A 19,656-nucleotide genomic window follows, 5' to 3' on the forward strand; every position below is an offset into this window, starting at 1 on the left:
ATAAATGTGTTTAACCAAAACATTTTTGACTTTTCCTAACCACTTTTCTATGATTTATCAGCCCCATAAATTCTCTCTAAACCCTCTTTTCAATAATCTACAATTAATGCTAATCTCAATTAATTTTTCACGAATCTGTCGCACAATTGAATGCAATAATTAGTTTTCCAGCTAATTGGAGTCGCAACTCCCCCTGGACTTTCATTAATTCACCCTGGGATTTCTCGAAAATTTCAAGAAAATTTAATCAGTCTGGAAATTTGAATAGCTTAACTAACACCACAATTTTGCCCTACCTGACAGCCCCAGGGCAAAAATGAATAAAATGAATAAAATTTTTGGTTCCACTTTCAAGATCAATTGCTTGAAACTATCAATTTGAAAGCTAAGCTACAACTGAATGTAACAAGTCAAAAGTCAAATAACAAGTCGTATTTATATTTATTTCAAATCACCTATTGATGGAACAAATTTAGGATTATTGTATTGCCATTTAAAGTTATGAATTATGGAGAGTTATGGAGAATCTGCAACAATAGTTCCCCTCCCCCGTACAGTCAGAGGATTTAAATGTCATATCTGGATATTTTGTTGCATTGAGGCATTCGGTTATTGGGGTGCAGTGACCACTAAAAAGTTCATATGGTTCTGGTTTATTCGGATTTCGGCCTAAATTCGATATATTTCTGATTAAGTTTTTGTAGACGCTTCATAGCTTAACTTACAGTGTTGAATTTCTAAGGAATATGCGCATGTTAGAAATAAGGCAAACGTTAAGGAAATACAAAAAATAATTCGTTTCCCGTCCATGATCAATTGTTTGAAAGCTAAGCTAAAACTGACTGTATCAAGTCAAAATATGTTTTTGTATTTTAATTTTTGAATATTATTTGATATATTTGATATTGTGGAACTAATTTGGTATACCATGAATTTAATAAAATTCAATAATGTGTGACTAATAAACTTCAAAGCGCTAAAGAATTCGACATACAGTCAGGGGACTCAGATGCCAGGAATTTGGTAGCAAACATCGCCATATTTTTTTCATTATTAAGATTTTGGCCTAGATTGATGGATATTTTTTAATTTATTTATCATAAAATAAAGATAGTTTAACTTATATCATCATATTGTGTAACATAAGCTAAACATTCATTTTTCAATTTGAGTTTTTTCTTTTTTTATTTGTCCATTAAAAATGCACTTTTAGTATTTTTTAGAGTATTGCAAAAACTTGTTCGATATTCATATTCAAAAACGACAACTTTCATTGTAAGAATATTCAAAAATGTGTTTTAATAACACATTTTTGCCTTTTCCGGACATATCTATATTTTATTTCCTTAAAATATGTGTTTTAACAACACCATAACATTTATATTTTATATTTTTTATATTTATATTTTTATTTTAATTCAGAATGTTATGGAAGAAGGTATTATTTATTAAAATATTTATTAACATAATTAAAACTGCATTAATACGAGCTATATCTAAATTATGGCCAACAACACTGATAACATTTTATTTATGAACCCAGATTTTAACCACTTTTTTATGATTTATCAGCCCCATTAATTCTCCCTAAACCCTCTTTTTAATAATCTACAATTAATGCTAATCTTAATTCATTTTCCACGAATCTGTCGCGAAAGCATTAATTAGTTTTCCAGCTAAGTGGAGTCGCAACTCCCTCCTGGAGATTCATTCATTCACCTTGACACCTGGGTGGACACGTAAGCCTCGGACGGAAACCCTAGAAAAGTTTAAGAACCAACAACTATTAGGGATTAAGGCTTAACCGTCTGGCCAAGTGTCTGGCAGCGGTCTGATCTGATTCATCGGGCTGGGATATGGGGATATTGGGTTCGGCTTTGGAGTTTGGGTTACGGGGTCTGTCTTTGGGTCTGGCTATTTTAGTTGTCTAGTCCGGCAAATCCCGAGGGGTATGCGAGACCTAAGCGGATTACCTTAGTGACGTATTGCTCGATGGCCAAGAAAAATTAAATAGAAAACGAAGCGGATAATCATAATTATAGAGTCGAACGGGTCGTGTCAATGAAATTTACACAACAAAAGGTGGCCGCGACATTTTCAGCTGTCAGCATTAATTAAAATGTTCCCATGCATCACCATCGGCGGGGGAGTTCTTACACCTATTTTTTGGGATCCCCTCCTAATTTCCAAAGCGGAAATGTCTTCGTAGGAGGGGAATCAAAACACGACCATAAGCCGACATGAGGCATAAAGATGTCAGAGTCCCAGAAGAGTTAAGCGACAAAAACTATTTTCCGGATCTCATGAAAATTTATTTTCGTTCGCTTGCCGGCCTTCCTCCCCCCCCCCCCCCTCTGATAAGTTTATTTGCCACATTTGAATACATGATTTTGTAATTTATGCATAATTAGAGTGGTGTCGAGCCAGAGGGTGATTAAAATAACACTTTTTTATCTGCTAATTACTTAAACGCATTCGATGGCATTCTAAATTTAAAGTTGCATGCCACGGGGAGGTAAGGGACACTTTTTGTCGCAACTTTTGGTGTGATATGTCAAGTGGCGAAAGGACAGGTTAAGCGACGAATCGGGTCTTCTGTCAATAAATAATTGAAAATCCGAGCCGTCGGCCGAAATGTTGGCATTTGTGCTTTTTTTTTGGCTTTAAGTCAGTGTCTCGTTGCGGGGTAATTAAAAAAGTTTCTGCAATCGAAAAATAGAAGAAAAATTCCAATTGACAGTGGAGAATTGTTTTTTTTAGTCGCTAATTGTCATGCAGAGAAGTTGCGGTGGCCGGGGAGCACTTTTCTGGCCTGAAACGTAATTAAAAAGCCGTCAAGCGAAGTTGGCGCACTTTGCGCCAAATGTCCAATTGATGCACAGACCCAGCTCGTTAAATACTGCTTTTTCGCCGCTCTGTCTCTCTGCAGCTTTCTAATTAAATAAGCCAGCATCACATTTGTCTTGAGTGTCCGACAATTTGGTGACTTATGACGACTGCAGAGCAAGACGCGACAAAACCGGACCCAAGGCCCGGAGTACGGACTCCGGTCTCGGACCCGGACAAAGGCATTGAGAGCAAGTTGGCCGGAAGATTTATGAGGTAGAAGCAATTAGAAAGTGGCATTAACCAGTGAGTGCAGAGCTCAGAGCAATTAATAAAAGCTACAGACTTGACATGCAGGTCAGCGATAAAAATAGTTATAAGACTTTAAATTATGATTCTGCTCATAAGCTAAGATCGACCTAAATTTGAAGTTTAATTACTACAAATTATTGGCTGTTTCAATAAAATATGAATTCTACAATTTGAACTTTGCTTCCAAATACTTAAAATTTTGCTATTAGCAGAGGGTCTTGTCTCTAGCTTCTTCGAGCTTGGCAGCACTGTCGTTTGCCTCCATTATCTTCAAGACGCCGCTCAGAATCTCCACCTCTTCTCTGATGATATCTATTTGTGTTTCAAACTCATTGCGCAACGACTTTCCAGCCATGTCTATGGTAATGGAATTAAAAAGAATTCTTTGACATGATTCGGGACTCACCTCCTCGGCGACAGAGCATTCTGAACAAGGTACTGACGGCATCCACGGTGCGGTACTTGTTCATGTAGTTGGCCGATATGGCCAACTTGCCCCTGGCCAGAATCTTCTCCCACTTCTGGCCCAGAACCCTGAACTCGTTGTAGGACCTCTCGAGCCTGGAGAGGTCGTTTTTGAGACCCAAAACGGTCAGAGCTGCTTCATTCGTGAGCTTCAACATCCGCTTACGCATATCCTCGATTTCTCCGAGCTTCTGTTGACCCAACTGACTGATCTCCACCTGGGCCAGCACTTTCTTACAAAATGTATGTTAACTCAAATTTCCTTTAAAATGAATCGAGCTTACTTAAGGCATCACAACGGTCGATGCAGTCCTGCTGGCTCTCAAACATAAGGGAGCTTTTCACCACCTCGTCGAGGACCTTTTCGTAGGGCTGGAACTCCTGGACGGTGGCCTTGAGAGCTTCTCGAAAGGCCTTCAGCTCACCGATCGATCTCGTGAAACTCTCAATGCCCTCGCCCAGCTCTCTGTGGTAGATCTTCTCCTCGGAGGTGATCTTCTCGGCCGCCTGCTTCTTGTCCACGCAGTCCTTGATGAAGGAGTTCACTTCGATGAAACGCTTCCGCAACCGCTCCTGCATCTTGTACATGTTCCGCACACGCGTCGAGTTCACCTTGGTCTGCCTCTTGGCGTTGGCCAGCATCTCGGCCTGCAACTGGATCATGGCATCATGTTCCCGGACATTGTTCACGAATATCAACTCGATAGAGTCCCCGGCGGAGTCCGAGTTGGGAGGGATGCTGTTTCAAAAAGAATTTGTTTGTTTGTCTAACACTTTAATGGATCGGAATATCTACTATTACTTACACAAAGAACTTCTCCTGCTGCTTGGAGCAGAGGTAATCACCCACCGCCTCTTCCGGCCTCAGATCGAGGTTTCCCAGGACATCTACTTTCTTTGTGGGTCTGTGTCGCGGCATCTTGATTTACACTTTTCAATTCAAAACTCTTAAAAATTAATGCAATGGTAAGTGTTTAATCTTTTTTTTTTTTTTTCCGAGAAGGAAGGGGATATTACGTAGTTTGTATGTATAGTATTTTTGTGTTGGGTGTATTAGGTGTATTTTGTGTACACTACTTGTTTACTGAACAAATTAAAACGACCTACTAGGAAACACATTGTGGCTTTTGATTTATCAAATATGTTTTATAAGATTATAGGCAGTACAAAGGATAGTTCTTAATATTTATCTTAAACTAAGCTTTCTGAGTTCCAACTTGTTTAGTTTTGCTTTCATTAGCCTCGACTTGCTTCAAAACTCCGCTCAGAATCTCAACCTCGTTCTTTATGACATCCAACTGCATATCAAACTCATTTCGATTCGGCTTTCCAGGTATATCTTAAATAATCAGGTTTTGATTAAATAATTAAGGGACTAAGCTAAGTATTTCAAAACCCACCTCGTCGCCGACACAGCATTCGGTACAAGTTATTTATAGCATCCAGGGTGCGGTTTTTGTCCATAAAGCCATCGGAGATGGCACACTTGCTCGTGGCCAGAATCTTTTCCCATTTGAGACATTGTATCCTGGACTCGTTATACGATCGTTCCATTTTTGAAAGATCGTTTTTGAGACCCAATACAGTCAGAGCTGCATCGTTTGTGATCTGCACCATCCGCTTCCTCATCTCCTCGATTTCTGACAGTTTTTGCTGCTCCAACTGGCTTATTTCTTTCTGAGCTAGCACTGCCAAATAATCGAAATTGATTAGATAGTTTTAAGGAACAAATAACATGGGGATATTTTTCTTACGTAACGTATCACAGCGATCAATGCAATCCTTTGGGGAAACGAACATGTCAGAGACCTTCACCACGTCGTCAAGGACCTTCTCGTAAGGCTCGAACTCCTCGACGGTGGCCTTGAGGGCCTCTCGGAAGGCCCTTAGCTCGTCAATCGAGCTCTTAAAGCTCTCAATGTCCTCGCCCAGCTCCTTGTGGTAGATGGTCTCCTCCGCCGCAATTTTCTCCGCCACCCGCTTCTTGTCGCTGCAGTCCTTCATAAAGGAATTGACTTCGATGAAGCGGCTCCTTAATTGCTCCTGGACCTTGTACATATTCCGCACCCGAGAGGAGTTAAGTTTGGTCTGCTGCTTCGCGTTGGCCAGCATCTCGGCCTGCAACTTGAGCATACTTTCGTGTTCTCGAACATTGTTGACATAAATCAACTCGATTGACTCCCCGGCGGAATCAGAGTTGGGAGGTATCCTGCGATGAAAAGATACAAACAAATACAACACTCAGAATCCAAAATTTACCTTCCAAATATTACTTACACAAAAAACTTATCCTGCTGCTTGGAGCAAAGGAAGTCACCCACTGCTTCCTCAGGCCGGAGATCCAAATTCCCCAGGACATCGACCTTCTTGGTGGGCTTGACACGCGGCATCTTGGAGCCCTTGCGGTTGAATAAAAGTTTCGCCTTGAAAAAAATGGTTAGTGGTTGGCATTTTCGGTTCTTGTTTGGTAACTACGTTGGGAGGAAGGGGTTTTTGTGTCCGTGTGCTTTCTTGCTTCAATGTATTAAGGATTTCTTATAAAATTAATAAAGCGATACCTGAAACATGATTTTTATTTGGGGTATAAAAAATAACATTGGTTGCCAAGACGATTGTTAATCCCCTTGCCAATGGTTGTCAAGTTGGGAAGAATGTCCTTCCCTCGTTGTGAGTATAAAATGGTTAAAAACAAAACAAACAAAATTTCTGGCACATCCGAAGCTTATATGCTCTTACAGTTAAACGCCGTTGTCATTTATCAGCTTTAAATTATGAATTTAAATGTTATATTTCATCCTGATTCCCATTCACTTTGAACTTTTTAAAGATGGGTGATATAAAATTTATTTCGCGATCACTTGGTGATCTGATTCCGTCACAATACTATTGAACTAGTCTAATTCGAATCATCGATTATAAGAATATCCAAATAACGTTTAACTTAAAATTTACTAATGAGAAAATGTAATTTATTTAGAAATATTTTAGCTACTCCATTAATCGATAAAATAATGTCCTTTGGGCTGCATGAAAAGGAGTCAAGATGAAATGATAAAGTTCTCAAAGAGCCGGGAGCAAAAACAAAGAGCCGAGTCGAAATAAGTGAATAAAGTCATTTTATAGACCTCAACCTAAAAGGGACTTAAATGGAAGTTTTGGATGCTCTCTTGGACTGCGACATCTTGACTTTCGGTAGCAGCCATCGCCAGAAAGAGATGGGATATTGGGATTTTGACGTAAATTTCAAGACAGTCTTAATCAAGTCTGGAAATCTGAATAGCTTAACTAACACCACAATTTTGCCCCACCCGATAGCCCCAGGGCAAACATGATTAAAATGCATAAAATTTTTGGTTTCACTTTCAAGATCAATTGCTTAAACTATCAAGTTGAAAGCTAAGCTACAACTGAATGTAACAAGTCAAAATTCGTATTTATATTTATTTCAAAGTCACCTTTTGATGAAACAAATTTAGAATTATCGTATTGCCATTTTACCATTATATTAAGACGAATATGCAACAAAGTTCCCCCTCTTTACAGTCAGGGGACACAAATGCCAAACCTGGAAGTTTTGTTGGATCAGCGCATTCTGTCTTTGGGTGGCAGGAACCTCCAGTTGGTTTAGATGGTTCTTTCGGATGTCGGCCTAAATTCGATATATTTCTGATTAAGTCTTCGTAGACGCTTCATAGCTTAACTTACAGTATTGAAATTCTAAGGAATATGCGCATGTTAGGAAGAAGGCAAACGTTAAGAAAATAAAAAAAATAGTTCGTTTTCCGTCCATGATCAATTGTTTGAAAGCTAAGCTAAAACTGACTGTATCAAGTTGTTTGTTTGTTTTTATGTTTTTATATTTAATTTTCGAATATTATTTGATATATTTGATATTGTGGAACTAATTTGGTATACCATGCATTTAATAAAGTTTCATAATGTGTGACTAATATACTTCAAAGCGCTAAAGCATTCGACTTTTTTACAGTCAGAGAACTCATATCCCAGCAATTGGGTAGCAAACATCGCCATATTTTTTTCATTATTACGATTTTGGCCTAGATTGATGAAAATTTGTTAAATTATTCATCATTAAAAAAAAAGATAGTTTAACTTATATCATCATATTGTGTAACATTCATTTTTCATTTTGTGATTTTTTTTTTGTATTTGTCCATTAAAAATGCTCTTTTAACATTTGTTAGAGTATTGGTAAAACTTGTTCGATATTTAAAACTTGTTATATTTAAAAACGGCAACTTTCATTGAAAGATTATTCAAAAACAGATTTTTGATTTTTAAAGGCTCGATAAAGAGCCTTAGATTTTACAGTCTAAGCTGATACTCTCATCATAATATACTATCATAATAATTGACACCAAAATATTTCTGAATAAATTGATTTTACCAATAAATACATACTTGTTTTACAAATAACCAATTTTCAAATCAGTGAAGATGCCGCGCCGTAAGCCGACGATTAAAACCGATGTTATCGGGGACTTGGACCTCAGTCCCGAGCAGGCCATCGAGGACTATAAAGTTTCGAAGCAGCAGGATCAGTATTTCGTGTAAGTCAATGTCCTTCCTTGTCGCGAGTCTCTTCTGACGAAATAATCCGATGGCACAGTAAGCCACCGAACTGGGACTCCGCCGGCGAGTCCATTGAGATGCTCTATATCGCCAATCTGCGGGAGTACGATGCCATGAAAAAGGTCCAGGTCCAGCTTTTAACCGATGCCAAGCGGCAGTCCGCGTTGAATGTCCAGCGCATCCGGAAGATGTACAAAATGCAGGAAAAGCTGCGAAAACGCTTCGTCGAGGTGAACGGATTCATCAAGGATTGCGCGGACAAAAAACGCAGCTCGGACAAGTGCATTCGCGAGGAGTCAGTCCTCCACGAGGAAGTCATCAAAGAGATCGACGAATTCAAGACCTCTATTTCGTCCCTGAAATCCTTCCGGAACGACCTCAAGGCCACCACAGCCAAGTTCCAGCCTTATGAGAGAGTCTTGAATGATGTGGTGAAGGTCTCCGACATATTTATATCCACAAAAGACTGCATCGATAGATGCGATGCATTGAGTAAGATACTCAGTTAGTTCACTTAAATAGCTACCCTCAGAAATGCATTTTTTTTGTAGTGCTAGCCCAGGTGGAAATCAATGAATTGGGAGCTCAAAAGCTCAAGGAAATCGAGGAGATGCGCCAGCGTATGGTGCAATTGACCAGTGAGGCTGCTCTAACGGTTCTGGGCCTCAAAAACGATCTGGCCCGCCTGGAGCGCTCCTATGTACACTCACGCGCCACTTGCCTCAAGTGGGAGAAGATCCTGAGCGCCTGCAAGGACGCCACCATCTCGTACAATCTCGACAAGGAGCGCATGTTTGACGGCATACAGATTTTGTATCGTTTGCTTTGCAAACGTCGAGGTATGCCTTGAAAATTATCAGTTAGAAGACAAATTTGAACAATATTTTTAATCCGTAGATATTACCCAGAGTTTTCATAGCCATGAGATTGATCGCATCATGAATTTTGCTTTCGGGGAGATTACTCTTCTATCTTCGGTGCTCCAGGAGTTGGAGTCTGCCAAGTCTGATAAAACGGGCACAGGACACATGTGCTAATTGGAATATTTGTTTAATACACTTAATAGAGCATTATAAAAAATTTTTCAAGACTAACAAGGACACATTCCTTGATTTATTGAATTAGCTCTCCGCTTCGTAGCTTCCTCCCCAAAAGCAACTTTAATGGGTTTCATCCTCCAATCTCGGTTCTCGATTTCAGCCTACCTTCTTTTTTATAGCTACCATAACAATTGTCTAACCCTAAAACCGAAAAACGCCCCCAACATATGGCCAGCACATAGTTGTTAGAGCCCCCTTTGTGTTGTTGTTGTCTAAGCCCAAAGAAAATCAAATGAAATTCGATAAAAAGAAAATGCATTTGGAGATAGATGGATACTGGGGAGCCTGGACGGACGACTGAGAAACTTTTCAAGTGGCACTCGAACTCCAAATCAAGGGGCGGGAAAATAAAGTTGGCAAATCGAATCTGCGACATCTTTCCATTCAATTGCCAATCGGATTCTATGGCCCAGGGATAATCTAACTTAAGCACAGATAATTCTTTTATGCGAACATTTTGATTTCTGTCCTCGCATTTACAACAACGTTTGGCCGACTGGAACTACCAACTAATTTTGTACTATTGAGGCTCAGGCCCAGCCACGCCCTCCGTCCTGTGTCCTGTATCCTGCACCCTGCTCCCCCACATCCGTCGCATCCGTTGAAGTAGCTCCGGATTGGGAAGGAGGCGTGGCACTTGTCTCTTATTCAATTTGGTTTATTTGATTTGCGATTTTTGCTGATATCAGCTGGAAAAGGAAGTCCCTGGCAGTCGCAGTTATAGTCGTAGACCTAGGCTAAAAATCAAATCAAATGGAAAGCAAAATAAAATGCGAGGAAATTTATTTTTTGAACAAAAAAGAGAAGAGCCAACCAAAAAAAAAACAAGCTGTAGTCGAAAGATATCAAAGTAGTTTGGGGCCAAAGTCAACATTTGGTTTATTTAAATGGACCGTACGGACAGCCCACAAGTTGTCATGCCCTGCCCGGTCCTAACCTTCTTCCCCCAGGGACACTGCGAATTCGATTTTGTGGTCCTCCAGTCGCATCGAAGAATACAGCAATCACATTAAGTTGCCTCCTCTTAGGCAAATCGTCCAAACACTTAAGATTTGTTGCCTGTCATTTAAATAATTGAAAAATGCATTTTTATTTCGATTTTAGATGTCTTCTTGTTGGAGACAGGATTGATGCTAAAAGCCGGAGGTGTACTCTGCTAAATGTACCTCCAACTGACTCATTTTAGTTGTGAAGCCATGGCAACAATAAAGCCTAATGGCATTCTCAGCTAATCCCTTAATTGCATTACAATTAACTGTCTGCGAATTAAATAATATTGCCGGCCAAGCCGTGTAGGTGAGACAGTGCCACTAAATTTGGCTCGAAAGTCTAAAAATGTTTAATGTGTAATATAGCTCACTACTGATGCCATGGATTGTGTTATCTTATAAGTAGATACTTTGTTAAATAATGGGTAATAAACTATAGAAATCTGCAGTCTTTCGGAAGGCCATTAAGATCTTCGTGTAGCGCAACATTCAGCTACTTTTCCACATCTTCCACCTCCAATTATCCTTTCGAAAGTTGTTCGGCATCTTGGGCGCTTTTGCTGCCATTGCTTTTTTCTTGCTTAGTAGACGAAACACTTAATTTAACTTTACAAGTTCTTAATGTGACGGCCAGACAGAGGCGCTGGGCGCTGGGCGGATGGGGGTAAGTCCACTTGCATGGGACACTGGCGACAAATGGCAATTAGAGAAACAATGCCTGCGAAAGCGGCTGCAAGGACACACAGCCAGCAGACAAAATAGGCGCAATTAAAGGACACTTTCTGGAGCGCTCACTCCTCCTCCTCCTCCTCTCAGTACTTAAAGTTTCGCCTTAAACTGGAAGATATTTGAGCCGTAACTGCAATAAATGTCAAGCGATTACCGCAACAACAAAGGCAGTCTCAAAGGCTGGCACAGGAGCAGCTTGATTAATACTATAACACATGATTTATTATGCCTGTCAATCGGCGCAGGAGCGCAGGGGAAGCCCATTATGAAAGCTCGCCTCCCAGATTGAAATCGGAGTTGTATTCCCGCCGAGCGACATCGGGCCCTGTGATAAGATGGCAAATCGGCTTATGTCCTGGGACAACAACAATCGGCATCATCAATTCACTTGGCGACATTAATATCCTCCCGGCAAGGGACGGATCCCAAAGCTGTCGTCTGACATTTGTGACACCTGCATTGATTTGTCTTCTCTTTTTCATTTTTTCTTAGCTTTTGATACCCCTTGCTAGAGGGATGCCAGGTATGATGAAAAAAGGACATCAGACTCCTAGCAAAGACATTAAACCTACTGAGACTATGCTTTGTATGCCCCATCATTCACTCGCCTCTAGGGTATATTTTAATCCAAATTTAGCTTCCTGCTCCTTTTTTGTATTGCCGGGCCAGTGGGTGGAGCAGGAAACCACCTGCCGTCCCTGGTTCTTTGACTGAGTGCCTTTCATGTCTTACAAATGCCTTTTTTATGCGCTAATGTTGCTGTGGCTTCCAACCAACTTTAAGTTGCCATCCAGCAACCAGGAAAGCCCACTTCCCGCCCTACCTTGCAATGAGGGCCATTAGGCCGGGTTCTAATGGCCCGACGACAAGGAGCTGCAATTAGAGCACACTCACACCGAAAAGTCAACTACCCGAAAGAGATGACGCCGAAGGACTTTTCCTACCTCGCTTAGTTGATAATTTATTCATTTGCCGGCTGGAACGACAACATTTATGGACCTCTGTGTTTGCCAAAAGTTAACCACACACATGCCAAGATGGAGAACCTGAGCAGTGAACTACCAACCCTTAATGACTTCATTAGAGATCCAAGGACTACCACTACACTACACACAGACTTCCCCTGTAGTCCTGTTCGAGAAAAACGAATCAAATTGAACTGAAAATTTTTTTTATAATTTCATTTGATTGGGCGTCGAAATCAACAGCTTAAATGGTCGAGCAAAATATGTGTTAAACATCTGCGGCATTGTTCCTTAAGTCCCGATACGACACATCCTTTGTTGTCAGGCCCGAGGTTAAGCCTTCAAAATTTTCCAGCCCATTGTTCGACTTTAAAGACTTTCGGGGGCACAACTGTTGGGAAAATTGAAAACGGATTCTGAATCGGAAGCGGAATTGGAATTGGAATTGTAAATTTTACACTTATCCGAGAGGCATTTGTTCGCTTTTTATTGAGCCGAATTGTGTTCGGCATATGGCCGTGTGTGATTGTGGCTTTGTGTGCCCTTTGCTCCTTGATTACAATTTGCATAAAAATATCGTTCCGATTAAGGGCCCGAGAATTATGTTGCACATTTATGGTCCCGAATTGAGCCTTAAAGGAAGTTGGCTCTTGTCTTTTATCGTTTTTCTTTGTTATCCTTGGATGGGGGTAGGCTACAAGGTAAGGCAAGGGTTCAAGATGGATGACAGCATAAATTTATTACGCCTAATGATTGTCAGATGTGGGTTAGGCAATTGCCAGCAACCCCTTTTCAACTGATTTTTTTTCAATAGAAATAGAAACAATTTAAACCGATCGGGAGAGCCTAGGGGTTGTTACAAGATGCTGATGTCAGATTTTTAATCATTTTAATTGATTTCAATGGAGGGGATAATAAATTGTTATATCCTCTCACATATTAAAGCCAAAGCCTTCTAAATTCCTCAGCATTAAAGTCCTTTCCTCCCCTTTTGGCGTCTGAGTCCTGGCAGCCCACCTAGCGCTGTCAAGGAATCCAAGGAACCCCAACCCTGCCAGCCACCATTCGTGGCGTCTAAATATTTATAAATATTGACAGCTTAAAGTGAAGTTTATAAGTGACACGAGGCAGACACCACCCACACCCAAACCCGCACCCACCAAGGACAGGAAAAAGGAAGCTTTTTGGGAAACATCAACAGCAACACTTGTGGTCAAACTTGAAAGCCTCTTTGATGGCTTTGCTCCTCCCGATGCCTGGGTTTGGGTAATGAAGTTCGCCACTTGAGGCTGTCAGAACGGGATGGGGGCCAGCTAGATAGATAGATAGATAGACGGTTAGATGGATAGAGGGTCGGTCGGTGACTTGGTGAAAATATTGACAAAGCAATTTGCCTGTCAGACAATTAAGTGCTTAATTGTATAAATGTATGGCCCGTGGCGGGGGTGATGCCAGATACATAACAAGGAACAAGGGGGGAGCATCCAGAAAAGGCACCCAAGACCGGAAGTTGTTCGGATTTAAATCCTCTCGGAGTGCGAGTTCCCCTCCTGCCGGAGATGATAAGCCAATCCAGAGTGACGTGGGATTTATGAGACAGATTCTGTTCTATCTCCAGACAAGTGAAGCAATAATCACGGAGCCATAAATCTCGAGTGCTCTCAGAGGCACAACGAGTGCCAGCAGAGGCGGTAATTTTTAATATAATTCATCACAAGATATGGCCGGAATGTCGGGCGACCCTTCCTCTGACACTTTGTCACAAAACGAAACAAAGTCGAGTGGTATGCAAAAATACTCGTATATATCAAGTGTATTATGGCAGGAAAGTGAAAGAGTGGTAGTGTCCAGGCTCAAGGACTGAGATTTGCATACAGACCCAGATTGGGGGGGAATTTGTGGGGCGGACAGCTGAATTGTTTGAGCGGGGTAGGAGAGGTGCACTCGATTTAACTACTACTAAGTGGACTGCATCGTGTTGCCAGATAGCTGCATTAGAACCCATCAAAGCGCCATTCAACGGCTCTAGAAAGCTGTAATCAAGACGGTTCCCCTTTTTCAAAAATATATACCAACCAAGAGATACCTCGGACTCCATCAAGCCACTTAAGCTCCTTGGCAGGGGGTGTATCCTTAAGGTAATGGGTAACAAATCTGGGTCAGGAAAATAAAAAGCAAACTGAAGACGAGCCAAGGCAAGGCATCCGCACATGTGTGCACAAAATTTCCATTCAGGCACCCTTCGCTTTACAAATTGTCGCCATTTACCAGCGATGAGCAGCCAAAGGTCCTTCGCAGAAAGTCAGCCTGGATAAACATGCTCGCATTTACATACATCTGCTCAATTCAACTAGCTGCCAGGTGATTTATGTCCTGCAATTGACATGAGATTTTTCGGTTGTCAACGTGATGAACTGATGCCTTCCAGCCCAGCAAACAGAATCTATCCGAATGGATAGCCAATTTAGTCGCTTTAAGTCAGGTAGCCCGGTAGGTGGTGGCTTTAACTCGCACCTCGCCATCCATCCAGCCCGACTGACCACAGACCGCAGAGACCACAGGCTATGCATAGACGAGGGCATTCCAAAAACTTAATTACCGCCCGGTCAGCAGCTACTTATCGGAGGGGCAGCTGGCGGCATGGGTGCCATGATTGGCCCCTTCACACCTCATAAAGAGCCACTAGCTCCTGGAAACTGGCGACTGCTCACTACCACTCCGAGACGCTGCCACTCCAGCCAAGTGACCACAATAATAAACGCAATTTTAGCAGAAATCCAATTAAGTGCCGAGGCATATGAGCCGAGACGTCTGTCCAAGAAAGTTTGCCAAATGCGAAGCTAGAGAAATATTTTCATGCTTTCAAGCCGAAGGTGTTTGTACTCTAACTAATTAATTAAAGAGCTTTAACAAGAATATCGATAGATAGGGCTATGAGAATTCTAATCTATAATACTCTATTCAACCTCTTTAAGTTAGTTATTAATGTCAGATAGTAATTTAGAAGTAACCTTTAGATAGAGTATCTCAGACTGGTCAACAAACTTTCCCCACCGAGCAAAAACATCAATGATGTGTCCAATGACGATGAGTATTATAACCACGATAGTGAGTGGATAGTTGAGCCAGTCTCCCAGCCTGGACTGCCTGCCTGCCTGGCATTTATTGCGTTCTCTGATAAAAATTGCAATTATTTAGCCAAAAGTGTGAGTGGAAGCTGGTCGCAGACTTCTACTCCAAGGAGACAAGTAGAGGAGGCTGACTTGGCAGAGTGGACAACATGACAAAGTCGTCTGTAATTTATTTCCACTTGGCTGTGTTGACTTGCCCCCTTCGAGGGGCATGGGGGATGGCAAGGTGGATCCAGAATAAACAGCAATTTCGGGATTGTCATTGATGTGGCTAGCCAGGGGACATGGTTGGATGGATGGTTGATCGGAGTGCTCCGTGTTCCATGCTCCATGTGGGCGCCTGTGAGTGCTGTTGGAGCTGCGGCTAATGAAGTGCATGCAAATCCCTTGATGTGAGCACCGGCGCCTTCTAATGAGTCCAAGTTTTGCGGCTGAAAAGGTGTGGCATCTGGGCGGACCAAGTTTAGTGCAAGTCGTCCCTCCTGCAACTCCGAGAGTCCACTGCTGATTGGTCAACTTTTGCCACTTCAAAAGTAACCAAAAGGCCCTGTTCCGGTTCTACTGCCAGCAGAATGCACTGCAAATAGTTGCAAGGTTGCACAATAAATTATATCTGATGTCCATCATACTGACTCTTTTCAGTGTAGTTGATGTGGCCGATGAGCTGCCGTTTGCCGTTTTGATGTTGATAAATGATGTTGCATTTTCATTTAGAAAATTTGCTGCCAAAGAAAAGTCACTGATTGACTAACACGACGAGCAGACCCGAAGAGGACGGACAAGTGGCTGCTTGTCAGCAAAACGTTTAGTGGCAAAATACACATTGCAGGAGGAGCCTCTTCAGCTGCAGCTCCAACCCGAACTCCAACTAGCAGTCTTGGCAGCATCATCATCATCATCATGAGCTCCCTGATCCGGCCGGGTCCAGTCTGTAGACCCTAGGCTCCAGACTTTGGTGGTTGGCGAATCAATTATGCCACAGACACCAGTTGCAATCAGGGCTATGCCGTGGCAATGACTGGCAGTTGCTAATGCAAAAACTTTTCCAACTGCTGATGCCTCAAGAGTCGCGATGGGGTGGCGCCATCTAGGGCTGGTAAACAAACTGTAGGAGTGGCAGGTGAAGTGGCGGAGGCTCCTTGGGAAGTCTGTTTATAGTTCGGCCTGATTGATTCGAGCTGAAGGAAAAAAAAACATTTCTTTTTTGAGAAATTAGCAAAGCTATTGTCGACACCCTAAATTAAACAACAATAAATCAATCGAGTGGTCAGATTTTAAGTAATATCTTGATGAATCTTTAACGAAAGACCCATCTAATCCAAGCCGAGACTCCCTTAATTAATGATCCAGTGCATCGAGTGCTTAGTATCCTTTAATGAAATCCAAGAACTCCGAGCCGTGTTTGTTTGTCTCCGCCTTCCGAGGACTAGTTAGTGCCCAAAGGTGTTGGCCGGGAGTAACCTAATGAAGTGACAGAAAAGGGACCGAACCGAACTCATTGAAATTGAAAAACTCATTAAAAGCCCGGCGAAAGGGTTAAGGCAAAAGGCAAATCCTGACCGGGACTAAATAAATGTTAAAACGCAGCATAGAAGTGTTAAAATATTCACCAACTTTGTAACTCTTTTTAACGAGCAATGCGTCGGCAGGCGAAGGCGAAGGTGGGGTTATGGGGCGTGGTAACTAAAATAAACACATTTAAAGCGAAACTTTATGCACAGCCAAACTCATTTGCATGTTAAATATTTCACCAGCCCCTTCTCGTCCTCCTCGAAAGGGCTGGAGGGGATTGGGCCAAGTAGTAACCGGAAAATTGTCTCGGAACTTCACACTTTAAAGAAGCGGCGACGAAGCAATCGGAAAAAATGCCGGGAAACGTGAATGCTTTACGAAAATTTTAATTAAAATTTCGCCCAAGACGAAAACGAGTGCGTAACATAGCTGGCAACGGGCGGGCGTGGTCCGCCGACAATCCGCCCACCACCGAAATTCCGCCCAGCGCCGCCCCAAAAAAGTGGGCGAGTTTGGAAATTTCAATTAAATGCGCACATGCCAGCAGGACCAACTTGACCAAGTACAAAGGGGTTTAAATCTTGTTTAGAAACTGAAGGATACTCTCATACTACCCGGAGTGACATTGAAAGTTTAAAATTAAGAATTAATTAAATTAAGTTTGGTTTAAGCAGAATACAAATATATTAAATGGCTGATAGGTGTCTTGGCTGAAAATCCTCTTGAAACCATAACAGATGAACCATTTAAGCAGCCTTTTAGTGGCACTATTTTAGTAGTCCTTGGGAGCTTAAGGAACTCCCTTTACGGCATCGATACTTTAAGTAAAAAGGACCAAATCCTATCCCATAAGCGATATAGATGAACACTCGATGGCAAAAAGGATTTGCAGAATCGACTTGGGTGCCAAAGCAGCTTTCGCGTGCAAGGGCGTGGCATGAAATGGAAATCAGGGCTGTGCTTGAAGCCAGCCCGGCACTTGAGAGGCCACTCCCCCGCCCACACACCCAGAGGTGTGGGAGGGATAGGTCACTGGTAGCAGGGGTGTGGGGTAAACGGGGGTTCCACATCCAACAGCTGCCTGAATGTCAACTGTCTACTTTGCGTATGCCCAGGACAACTGACGGTGTCATGTAACAGCGCTCTTAGGAGTGCTGCTGATAGCCTTTTTTGTTAAAAAGTTTTTAAAATATATTTTAAAATTAATCAACTACCTAAAATGAAAGTCAAGCTCCAGCATATAATATATGACTTGTCACTTTCATAGATTCCTTTGATTATTTTTTAAAGAATACTCCCCATTAAGTATCTGCCATCACTGTTGGCGGCATTGCGACTTTGAGATCATGGCGAGTGCACCATTTGGGGGCAGAGAAGCAGTCGAGCAGTCAAGGCAGCCCCACTTGACAATTCTCGAGTGTTCCGCTGGCGTGTTTAAGATTAAAGCGTTGCGACTTGCAACAATAGTTACTTGCAACAGTGACAATGGGCGACCAGTCGAGCGACGACGACGACGACGGTTACAAGTGTGCCCCCGGCACGGTTTTGTGTCCGGATCCGGGTTCACAGTACGCCCTCTCCCCCAAGACCCTTCCCTAGCCGAGCCAAGTGCTTGAAAAAGAATGGCAGGCGGAATTGCAATGTCACTGTCTCCGGAGAGCGCGGCAGAGAGCTGCACAATGTTGCCACATTGCCACTGATGAGGGGGCGGCTAGTGGGTGGTTGCTGGGCGGCTGGCCTGCTGGTTGCATCGGTGGATAAGTGAGTGCGTGGCCTTGTCCTTGCTCAGCCAGCTGGTTGCAAGAAAGGCAAGAGCCGCCTTGCCACCAAGAGCCGGGAAATGTCTGACATAAGTCATTTAAGATAGCTGCTAAACCAAACTTGCTTGCCAGGATTTGATGGCGACAATTACGAGATACCAACCAGGAGGATTTCTTTAATGAAGGTGCCACTTCAGGCTTGTACTAAAAACAAAGCACGTATTTAAATTTTATATTTGGAAAGTCATTCGAATTGGGGCCTCAATCTTTGACACGTTTCGATTCATTAGCTCCATGGGCCGTGGCATTTTTCGTTTGATTTCATCCGAGAAATAAATTTTGGTCTCCCCCTGTCCATTTTTCCACCAATTTCCCCTCCCAAAACCCTCATTCATGCATTCATGCCCCATTCACACGCACACCCATCTCCGCCCCTCTTTTTTGGACTGCAATGAAAACGCATTGTGGTCGAAATTGTTAACAAAATGTCAAACGGAAACGACGACGCCGATGACAACAGCAACACAAGCAACACACTAGCGACTGCCAGCCGGCAACCAACAGCTAGCAACCGGCAACCAGCAAGCACCAACATCAATGCTGCAAGAGCAACACAAACGCCGAGGTTGCAGCCCAATAAAACTTCAATGGCCAACGACTGATTTTTACGCAGGCCGCAGAGGGGGTAACCCGGAGATGGGGAAATTGGAGGAAAATCAGAAGCAACTTCTGGGCAGAAAGGGGGGGGTCTGCAGTGGCAAGACCCCTTGCCTGATTGTGCGGTTGTTGCTACAATTGCCGGAGCTGTTGTTGCTCTTGTTGCAACTCGCACGTGATGAGTGCAATAATGAAGGCGGCGGTGGAGGGCGTGGTCGGGCTTGGAGACCGGCTCTGGAGGGGGAGGGTAGTCATTGGGGGAAAACGGTGATTTGGCAATCAAAGTGATTAGCGAGGAAGTGATTGGAGGGATGGCATATCCAGTGAAGGGTAACAGCTAATCCTGGGAAAATTCAGCAGAGGATTAGTTAAGGATTCTCGACAGAGAGGGATATAAGGGAATAAATTTAAAGATAAATTATAAAAATAATTAACTACAGTTTGAATATTTATTAAATTTAATTCAAATATATTTTTAACTAGCTAAAGAACTTAGGAATCAACCTTCACTGTAATTTATTATTTTCGTCTTGAATTCATAGTCGTATTGCTAGTTACTTTCAACAAATCACTTTCCTATTAGTTGAATTTAAATATTTGCTTCAGTCACGCTTTCC

At 42.4% G+C, this 19,656-nt stretch overlaps 3 protein-coding genes and 2 long non-coding RNA genes across 6 annotated transcripts; 1 reads left to right on the forward strand and 4 right to left on the reverse strand.

The window, feature by feature from the left end:
- Window positions 1-422: 422 nt before the first annotated feature.
- Window positions 423-886, reverse strand: LOC26514094. The gene is made up of 2 exons (XR_001408597.3): window positions 726-886; window positions 423-669 (listed from the first exon to the last, which is right to left on the reverse strand). It is a non-coding gene; the product is annotated as an uncharacterized LOC26514094 (long non-coding RNA).
- Window positions 887-3,215: 2,329 nt separating this feature from the next.
- LOC6498015 lies at window positions 3,216-4,688 on the reverse strand. 2 transcript variants are annotated; one of them, XM_001961858.4, is made up of 4 exons: window positions 4,410-4,687; window positions 3,888-4,342; window positions 3,545-3,832; window positions 3,216-3,495 (listed from the first exon to the last, which is right to left on the reverse strand). In XM_001961858.4, the coding sequence occupies exons 1-4, from the start codon at window positions 4,520-4,522 to the stop codon at window positions 3,344-3,346; spliced, it is 1,008 nt and encodes a 335-aa protein (XP_001961894.1). In that variant the 5' UTR covers window positions 4,523-4,687; the 3' UTR covers window positions 3,216-3,343. The 2 variants fall into 2 exon arrangements, with proteins under 2 accessions (XP_001961894.1, XP_014761930.1); XM_014906444.3 differs by lacking the exon at window positions 3,216-3,495 and having other exon boundaries at window positions 3,615-3,836; window positions 4,410-4,688.
- A 97-nt stretch (window positions 4,689-4,785) lies between these two features.
- Window positions 4,786-6,275, reverse strand: LOC6498014. The gene is made up of 4 exons (XM_001961857.3): window positions 5,881-6,275; window positions 5,358-5,812; window positions 5,004-5,291; window positions 4,786-4,942 (listed from the first exon to the last, which is right to left on the reverse strand). Exons 1-4 carry the CDS (start codon window positions 5,991-5,993, stop codon window positions 4,800-4,802), a joined length of 999 nt encoding a protein of 332 aa, XP_001961893.1. The 5' UTR covers window positions 5,994-6,275; the 3' UTR covers window positions 4,786-4,799.
- A 755-nt stretch (window positions 6,276-7,030) lies between these two features.
- Window positions 7,031-7,430, reverse strand: LOC116654936. The gene is made up of 2 exons (XR_004310096.2): window positions 7,309-7,430; window positions 7,031-7,252 (listed from the first exon to the last, which is right to left on the reverse strand). It is a non-coding gene; the product is annotated as an uncharacterized LOC116654936 (long non-coding RNA).
- A 179-nt stretch (window positions 7,431-7,609) lies between these two features.
- LOC6497532 lies at window positions 7,610-10,081 on the forward strand. The gene is made up of 4 exons (XM_001961856.4): window positions 7,610-8,174; window positions 8,234-8,688; window positions 8,748-9,035; window positions 9,094-10,081. The coding sequence occupies exons 1-4, from the start codon at window positions 8,062-8,064 to the stop codon at window positions 9,231-9,233; spliced, it is 996 nt and encodes a 331-aa protein (XP_001961892.1). The 5' UTR covers window positions 7,610-8,061; the 3' UTR covers window positions 9,234-10,081.
- The last annotated feature ends 9,575 nt before the right edge of the window (window positions 10,082-19,656 follow it).

This window comes from Drosophila ananassae, chromosome 3R (genome assembly GCF_017639315.1).
Source record: "Drosophila ananassae strain 14024-0371.13 chromosome 3R, ASM1763931v2, whole genome shotgun sequence".
In the NCBI taxonomy this organism is placed as follows: Eukaryota; Metazoa; Arthropoda; class Insecta; order Diptera; family Drosophilidae; genus Drosophila; species Drosophila ananassae.